We start from the raw sequence: 9,293 nt of genomic DNA, 5'->3' as shown, positions 1-9,293 counted from the left end.
ATTGGGAGTAAGCCTCCTTTTTGGCAAGGAGACATTCCCGGATGTTTTTAGTGAGCCATGGAGGCTTATATGCTCTCCTGCCCCCTTTGACCCTCCTGGGGATTACCTTCCTCTGGGCTTGGAGGATCATCTCCTTAAGGAGCGACCACTCCCCTTGGACACCCGGCTCCCCTCCCCTTTGAGTCTTCAGCGCTTCTCCAACTATCCTCCTTAGCTCGTTGAAGTTCGCCCTCCTAAAATCTAGGGCCACCACCTGACTGCTTGCCTTTGCTCTAAATAAAGTGATAGCTGTTAAGGAGCTGTTCCTCAAGCTATTGTAAGACCCTGGAACCATTGGAGTTTAGAGGGAGGGAGTATCAATCAAAGAGAAAGGGGATAAGAGGCTCTGCTGTAATGGGAAGCAGGTTCTGCCATTAAGCAGAATCTTTTGTCCTACCAACCTAGCTATTCTGCTTTGGAAATAAATACTTTTACAGACACCAAAACTGGATCTAATCTCCTTTCAGTTGGTGTATATGGTACAACCACACTTTGGCTAAGTACAGACAGTCAAAAAGCCCAAGGCTGAATTGATGCAGTCTCTGTAGGTTAGTCTAAACTGCAGAGTTTAAACTGAAACAAAAGTGAACAGACATTTACCTTTGTTTCAGGAAACGTAGTCACATGCCTGCAGTGGCTCAGGCCAGAAGCTGGGGAGGTGCTAGAGCACAGCTTTCTGGCACTTAGCCAGAATGGGCTGTGTTCACTTCTTCTTCCTGCTGCCCCAGAGGTTCTTGGGATTTTCAAAGGCACAGAAGCAGGACTCTGCAGGGTTTCTCATCACTTCCTCCTCCTGCTTCCAGGTGCCTCTGGGACTTGTAGTCTACAGTCGCAGTCAGCAGTAAATTTGAGCAGAGGAAGGGGTGTTTAATCCCCCTCCCTGGCCCTGGACCCCAGGGTTTGCCGGGGGGGCGGCAATCCCTCCCCCCTGCAGACTGGGCTGCATCCCCAGCGAGATTTCCCCCCCTCCCCACTTTGTCAGCCAGCCCTTACTGCTCCAGCTCTGGAGCAGACAGCATAGCACAGCCTAGGGCTCCAAACCATGTTAGGATGCTGGGGGACTGTGATTTAACTTGAATCAGGAAGGGGTCTGGTACAGAAGTTTCATAAACCGGTTAGACCCAAATCAGTTAAATCTGATACCACATTCAAACACATTTATCATAAACCAGTTTCAGCCATCTTGAAACTGATTTATGTGCACTGAGCTTCTGTTCTGTTACAGATTTAAACTAGTTTCTGATCCCCTAAATTGGTTTGTGTGTAACTTCTGTCCCTAGCCTTTAAGGCCAGTAGTAAATTCTGGTATTCTGAAATGTTCACCTTCAAAAAGCCCAAAAAAGGAAGGACATCAAAATGTGTTTCACTTTGTGCAGCTAAAAGCAAATACAACATACTGGTATCAGCACAACACAAAGAAATGTAAGCTGTCAACATCTGATCAATATTTGTGGTTGAAGTCTGCAGCACAGATATTGTCAGGGAGCTCAGAGAGTCTCCCCACAAATATAGGTCCTGGCTGGAATACTGTCCATGCCTTATCAAAGTTTTCCTTATTGAAAAAGAATGAGAGAAGGACCCCCCCCTCCCACCCTGAATCAGTAGAAATGGGTGTTAACCACACTGGCTAGGGACAGACTTTCAAAAAGCCTGAGCCTGAATTGATTCAATCTTTACAGGATAGTCTAACCTGGCTATGCTGAACCGGTTTGTAACTGCACAGACTTCCCAGACATAAAGGCACATGCCTGCAGTGGCTCAGCCTAGAAGCTGGGGGGCGCTGGAGCAGCTCGCCCTTCCCTTCCTCAGTACTGAGCTGAAGGGGACATGGCCAGGCCTCAGCAGGACACTCTGATTAGCCCAGAAGGGAATTCATAACAGTATTTATCATCCCCTAACTCAGTGTTTATCACCCCATTAAGAAATCAACAGAGGGACATTACCTTCTGCCTGTCGAGTCTACCGGTTGATTCAGTACAGACAATAGCCAGCATGTGGTCTGCTAGCTAATACACAGCCACTTCTCCATGAAACAGAGGGGAGGGGGGAATTCCTGCTTAGTATGGAGTGGGGAGGGGATGGGGGAGCAGCCTCTCTGCTGAAGCTGCAGCCAGGGAGCAGAGGGGAGGGGCCAGCTCTGCTGTGGAGCAGAAAGCTCCACTCAGCCCAAAGAGCATGCCGGGATGCTGGGCAGTTTGGTTTAACTTAAACCAGCAAGGGGTCTGGGACAGATATTGCATAAACCGGTTTGACCCTAATCAGTTAAGTCTGCTACTACATTCAACCAGGTTTATATCAAACTGGTTTCAGCCTTTTTCAAACTGGCTTATGTGTACTGAACATCTGTTCTGTTACATGTTTAAACCAGTTTCTGATCACTTAAACCAGTTTATATGCAATGTCTGTCCCTAGCCACTAGCTTTGTGAAGCTATGCGTATGCATGTTATTATAACATATTTTCATAGAAATATATAGTTAGTGTTTTTAAACTCCTGCTTTATTTAGTTGTGTGACAGATATTTAGACCCGGTCTTTCTGTGAAAGCTTACTACTGGCAACAATGAAAAACTCATAAACCTTTTCCTGATAAATGAGACCTGTCAGTAGCCAATGAACCTTATGTATGGAATGTGCAGCACACTTGATAATGTGAGCTGAATAGCTATAAAGCAATATCCAGTGCACTACATTATTTTTCAACAAAAGGGTCAGGATAGCAACTAGCCTGATTATAATTTAATCCTTGACACAAATATCTAGGGAAAGCTGTGTAATGATCCTTGTCTTTAACATATTAGTTTCCATAGAAATGAGCAATCTTACCCATAGAGCATTGGATAATAATTAAATACATGAGTACTACTAATTAAAAATGTAAAGAACATCTATATTTAATATGTGCTATGTGCATGCTTTAACTGGATGCCTCTATTTTACCAAAAAATATAGTGCCAAGAGAGTTACAGCAGACATATTACCACTGTTCATTATTTTATTATATTACAATAGCACCCAAAAACCTCATTGTGCTGAGTACTATTCAAAACAAATGTAGAAATAATCCTATGCTGCAAGAACCTTACAGTCTAATCACCTATATGCATAACTTAAAGACTTAAATGCATGCTTAACAGTAAAATCAAGAGATATTTAAAGTTAAGTATATCTAATCAATGTACATAACGTAATCAATGTAGCTACAATTATAAATCTTACACAAAAAAAACTTCATACTCTCTTGCAACTAAACTACATTTTAAGTATTTGTTTTGCTAAATAACATACTAAATGTGAAACATGATAAAACCAAACCAAAACAACAGACAAAGAAGTTAAAAACATAGTATCCCATCCATCCACACCATCTATAGTGTTCATTCCAAACCAGATGTTTTCCCCTAATATTATACAAGTGTCAGCTGGAAAACTAAATACAGAAGAAAAACAAGCAGGAGGCATGACAACACTGAAAGCAGCGATGATATGACCCTGGCATCTATTAAAACTAATGGCTTAGTCATGGAAGTCAACAGGAAAAGGACAAGCCCAATCAGTGTTCCCTTCAGCGAATGTTAGGAACTAAACTTAACCAAAAGCTTTAACAGACCATCTCTTAATTTGCAATAATGCCAAGCCTATTGTTTGTTGATTTTCAAAGTTAAATATGTATTGACATTCATAGATAATTTAATAGAAAAGAGCATGGCAGAGTATGTATTCTTTTTTAAAAATAATAAATATTTCCATGTTTAAAACAGCTACATCCCTTTATAATGTTATTGCAAGCATTTTATCATCTTGCATTTAGACACTGCGCATTTTATAATCTGATCTCTGTTTTACTGACATTTGCAATGATCTGTTTTCAGTAGTAAAAGGAGTTTATCAAATGATTAACATGGTTTTGAGTAAGGAAGCAGACAGACTACCCAAAATGGGGATAAACCAATAGGAAGTCTAAGGGCTTGGTGGCTCAGTGTGTTAGTATTGTATAATACCAGAATTGCTCTCTTCCAGCTTACTAGCGACTGAAAATTGTCTCCATTTGACTGATGCATGTTTGGAGTCTTATTTGAACCTCAGATGGTATTAAAAGACAATGGAGTTTTACTAAGTTATATCAGTAAAGCGCCTGGCCCAATACTTAATAACCAGATACCCATATTCCAAAGTAAAACAATAAAACAAAACAAAAAACCCAAACAATTCCCCTGCCTCCCCACCAAAAAACTTCATCATAACACCACAGTCTAGTAGAGGTATGCGAAGCAGGCAGTATCTAATTCGGGGGACAGTGATTCAATTCACTGATTCAGTTCACTGTCCCGATTCAATTCGGATTAATCTGAATCAGAAGATTCAATTCTGATTCAGAGAATCAGCAATTCAGCCATAGACACAGCTTTATAGGTTTTTTCTATATACCTCAAGGTATCAGGCACGGCTTGTGAACGCTGAGATGGTGGGGAGGATGGAGAATCCCACAGGAGCACATGGGGCCCCCCCCCGCATGCTCGGCGGTAGACCTGGGAGTGGACCAGAAGTAGTTCTGGTCCACTTCCAGGATCACAGCCGAGCACACAGGGGAACCTCACCCCCCCCATGCTCCTGTGGGACACTCCATATGCCCCAGAATCTCAGCATTAACGAGCCACATCTGATATTTTGAGGTATGTAGAAAAAACATATAAAGCTGTGTCTATGGCTGAATCATTGAATCTCTCCAAATCAAAGCAGAGGCTTCTGATTCAATTCAGACAGATTAATGGGTCTCCTGATTCAGTTTGGATTTGGAGATTTGGCCGCTGAATTGGGCCAAATCTCCTCCAAATTGAATCAGCGACTGAAGCTTCACACAGCCCTACAGTCTAGTTTTAGTTGCAAGATGGAAAGGCATGGAGACTGTGTGGCAGAAGGCCACCTCTGTTTCTCCCCAAAAACTCTGCTCTGTGACAATTTGGTTAGGATGGGCCCTGCAGAAGATACACACCTTACCCTATCTCTTTAGGTAGCCTGAGCTGGATACATTCCTGAGGGAGGAGGGAAACCTGCCTACGTGACTGGCATCACATACCTGGGTGAGGGGCGTGGGCTCCCTGGGGAGCTAGGAACTTCCAGTCTGCCCAGTAACTAGTGATGCATTTCAAATTGGTTGGCTGACAGCCAACAAGCGCTGGCCCCCATTGGACCAGGTAAATGAGGTCATATAAGTTAAGGACTGCCCAGGAGGAGGAGGGGAAGCAGCCATTAGGAAGACTCAAAGAGAGAAGAGCTGGACCATCTGAAACTTGCTCTCTCTCTCAAAACTCATGATCAAGGAAATGCCTGCCTCCAGAGGGAATCTCCACCTGCCTCTGGATGATACTTGTGAGTATGCTACACGAGATCTAACTAGCTATATAGCTTGCACTAAGTCAGAGGCTACCCAGCCATGCCAGTTTGTTCTATGGGATTTCTCTGATATTGCTCTACCATGTACCCTATTCCAACCCTACCCCTTGTAACCAATAAAGTTTTCCTTTGTACCTAGCATGGGCGACTTATTGGGAATGGGTCTAGATTATGCCTTGGGGTCCCCTTGGTTTGGCTGACTAAGGGAGACCAATACTTGTGCTTCTGACTGAGGGAAGCACTCCCAAGTTCTTGAAGTGAGTCAAGTACCCTCAAGGGCTACTAGGCCTGTGTTACCCAGGGGACGCAGAGCCAGAATCAAGCCCAGCCCTGGGTGGTGGTAGTTTTTACCGCAGGCTAGCAGGTGTGCTCCAGGAAGGGGGTTGGCCAAACGTGAGGCACCCCCAGGGAGGCACTCAGAGCTTAGAAGGTGGTCGGGTGCAGTGAGGTGCATGGCTCAATGCAGGAGCACCGCCTACTGGCCCACTACAGATTGAAAAACTACCAGTTATCACTCTCCCAATTTTCCTTCATTGCCCCTAACTATGGAAATGGATACATCTAGCATAGTGGGGTCCAACCTTTTGGCAAAGGTGCCATAAATTAAGCACCTCATCCTCTGCCTTATCTGCTATTCTACTTTCTACTCCCTGCCTTGTGCTCTCTACCCAATCTGCTGCTCTACTTTCCAGTCCCTGCCCTGTGCTCCCTGACTGCTCTGCTGCTCCTTTCTGCTCCCTGACTCTCTGCACTTGCAATTTGTAAATAACATTCAATTTGGCTGCCCTTCTTAAAAATTAACTAAGATAGAAGCTGTCCAGGAAAAAGGTAATAAAGGTGACTAAGGGCATGGGCATAGAAGTTTGAATACTAAGAGGAATTTTAAGGACTGAGATTAACATATGTGCACTGGAAAGGAGAAAACTGATTATTCTACAGTCCTCATTAACACAAGCCCTTCTTCACACCAAAGGAAAAAAAAAACAAATCATGTGGCCTATCATCCTCTTCAGGATACTTTGTTGGCCCTCGTCTCTGCTATTGTTTGGACTTCCCCTTACCTGGTTTGCCACGTACCGGACAAAGAACCTGACTATGTCACTTGTGGTACACATGCTGCAGGTTGGATACCCCTGCTCTAATGGAAAAAGATAAGACAATCTGAAATGTTTAGCATCACAGCAATTTTATTCTTCTGGCATGTCTATTTACCTGACATTTCCCTTGGTGTTTCTGAGGACTGTTGCAGCAAAATTCTGTGTAACACCAACCAGACTGATTCCATCCACTTCTACAATCTGGTCGTTTACTTGGATCCTTTCAGAAAAAAAGAAGGCAAAAAAAATCTCTTAAGTTATACATCAAAACACACAATGCTGTAAAAAAAGTTGAAGCTATTGCTGTGTTTGGAATTGCATTAAAATAGAATTGTAGTAATACTGTGCCACACAGTACTACACAGAATTACAGTATTACTGCACAAAAAAACTTTATGCAGTACATTTAGCATATGATACATACCCCAAATTGGAAAATATTTGACTTTAGCAAGACTTAAGCACATGTTTAAATGTCTTCCTGAATCAAGACCAAAGTTACTCTTTGATATTTGTGACTACCAGAATCAATAGCAAGGAAGACGGGTAAAAAGTACTTTCACTTGGTTACAGGCACCTCATAATTACAATTTCAGACATCGCTAGAATTATGATGAATTACATTCCTCCGTCTAGTCAAGTGGTTCCCAAACTGTGGGTCATGACCCTAAATGGGGTCACAACATCACCAGTGGGGATTGCAAGATTTATGCACCCACAGTAGGATGAGGGCAGCAGGGAAGGGAGCCCCAAGCCCACAGCAGGCAGCCTATATTCTTCCCCCCATCCCTGCCCAGGCTCTGCTCCAGCCATGCCACAGGGGACGGGGGACAGGAGCTGGGCTCCACACTCTGCTCTGGCTGCAGAAGCTGCCACCTCCCACAGGTGGCAGCCAGGGCTTGGGTGCTCCTGGAGGAGATGGGGGGCTGCAGGTTGGGAGGGAGAGACACCAGCAGGGCCAGGGGACTGTGGGTTGGGAGTGAGTGGCACTGGCAGGGCCAGGCAGCTGTGGGTTGGGAATAAGAGGTACTGGTAGGGCCAGGGGTTTGTGGGTTGGGAGTGAGGGGTCATGCTGAGGAAAAGTTTAGGATGCACTGATCTAGTCTGTACAACAGTATGCACATACAGGATCATAGAGTGCCTATACATGTGCAGAGAGGCTTCTCTGACATACTGTAATTATAGCGCGTTGGAGCAGACTCAGTTAATGCTGTGCTCCGGCAGACTTCAGTGTCATGTGTATCAGTGTCCTTGCACTGAAAAATGTTGGCAGTGTGCTTTAACTAAAGCCTGTTTAACTAAAGCACCCCCACTACCATTTTTCAGTGCAGAGACGCTAATACACATGACACTCCAGGCATCTTAATTACAGCAGCTCTCAGAGCTTCTCTAATTAAAGTGCACCCCTACCCACTCCTAGAGCACAAGTATAACTGCCCATAAATTGCTCAGTGTAGCACTTCATAAAATTAAATTGAGATACCTGAATTTCACATGTCCAGTTCTAAATATCTTGAAGAATAATGTCAGTAGTAATTGTAATATTCATTTCGATTTAGAACTGAACATTCTTTAGAGCAGCAGCATATTTTAGTAAAGTATTGCATAGCTAAAGAGAAACTATGGGATCTGTTAGGCCTAAGTTGCGACCCACCTTTCTAAAACATTTGATCTTGCAGTCCATGTACAGCATAAATGTTCAGTGATAGAAAAGACTTTATATTGTTTTAACAGGGTAAGTATCTCCCAGATCCCAAATATCTATGTATAAGACAATCTTCCAATTCTATATGGAGAAACTAAAATAGGAAAACAATTACTAATCTTCCTTTGCAGTAGGCACAGCCTTAGTGCACAGCAAAAACACATCCCTACAGCAGGAAGGCATCATAACAAGTACAGATATGTGAAGGGAATATAAATATATCCAATTCATTTAATCTAGAAACATAAATTTCTGTAATTCCCCAAAAAGAAAGAACACAAAAACATTCAAGGAAAGGAATTTTCAAACATTTATATGGGCATTAATGTGTCAAACAATACATACAACAAGTGTAGAACAGGAAGATTCTCATTTAAATCAACATATTAAAAAATGTGGCCCTTTTGCCTAAGCATATATACTTAATGGAAGTTTTTCACAGGGTCACAAAATCACATCATGAACGAATTACAAAGTACATTTTGACCAGGATTATTTGCATAACTTCACTTCCTGCTCTGGCCTAATAGTTCACATTTCTACATGCATTTGGGGAAGCATCGTTCAACTGCTTTGACTCTACTACTGGGCACAGATTATTTCTTAGAGCTACTTGGTCAGCTGGTAAGCACATGCTGCATTAGACCCCAGGGCTTATTTGCCTTCTTGATATAGCAACTTTTAGTTTTTTAAAAATGTACATGTGTTATACGTGCCTGTAGCAATACAAGTGAGCTAAGTTACTCCAAGTTGGACCCTGAATGAAGCAGGATAAAATTAGAGTCATTCTGGTACACCTGTATCACACCTGTATCACTAGAGAATTTTGCAGAAGTAACAGTTGTATCATAACAGCTTATGACTTTTCTTTGATAGCAAAGCGATTAGTTCCATCCATCTGTACCCTTTTAAATATTCCTTTGTGAGAGCCTATAGTCTGCATCTTTGCAATGATACAGAAACCCCTTTTCAGAATTTTATTTAAGTTTTAACTTTTTAAATATATGTAACCAGCTAATTTACACTGAATATACACCAATAATATGAAAAGTCTGACAGG

The 9,293-nt window shown here is 42.7% G+C and overlaps 1 protein-coding gene across 1 annotated transcript in view; it reads right to left on the bottom strand.

Moving 5' to 3' along the window:
- PPP1R9A (protein phosphatase 1 regulatory subunit 9A) overlaps nt 1–9,293 on the bottom strand; it is a 350,009-nt gene that overhangs the window by 127,610 nt on the left and 213,106 nt on the right. The window contains exon 5 of the mRNA XM_019508446.1: nt 6,644–6,748. Within this exon, the coding sequence (XP_019363991.1) occupies nt 6,644–6,748 (105 nt within the window). The remainder of the gene's footprint in view (nt 1–6,643; nt 6,749–9,293) is intronic.

This window comes from Gavialis gangeticus, unplaced genomic scaffold, assembly GCF_001723915.1.
Source record: "Gavialis gangeticus isolate Ggan-Ray unplaced genomic scaffold, GavGan_comp1, whole genome shotgun sequence".
NCBI lineage: Eukaryota > Metazoa > Chordata > Crocodylia > Gavialidae > Gavialis > Gavialis gangeticus.
This window is presented reverse-complemented; position numbering and strand designations above follow the sequence as displayed.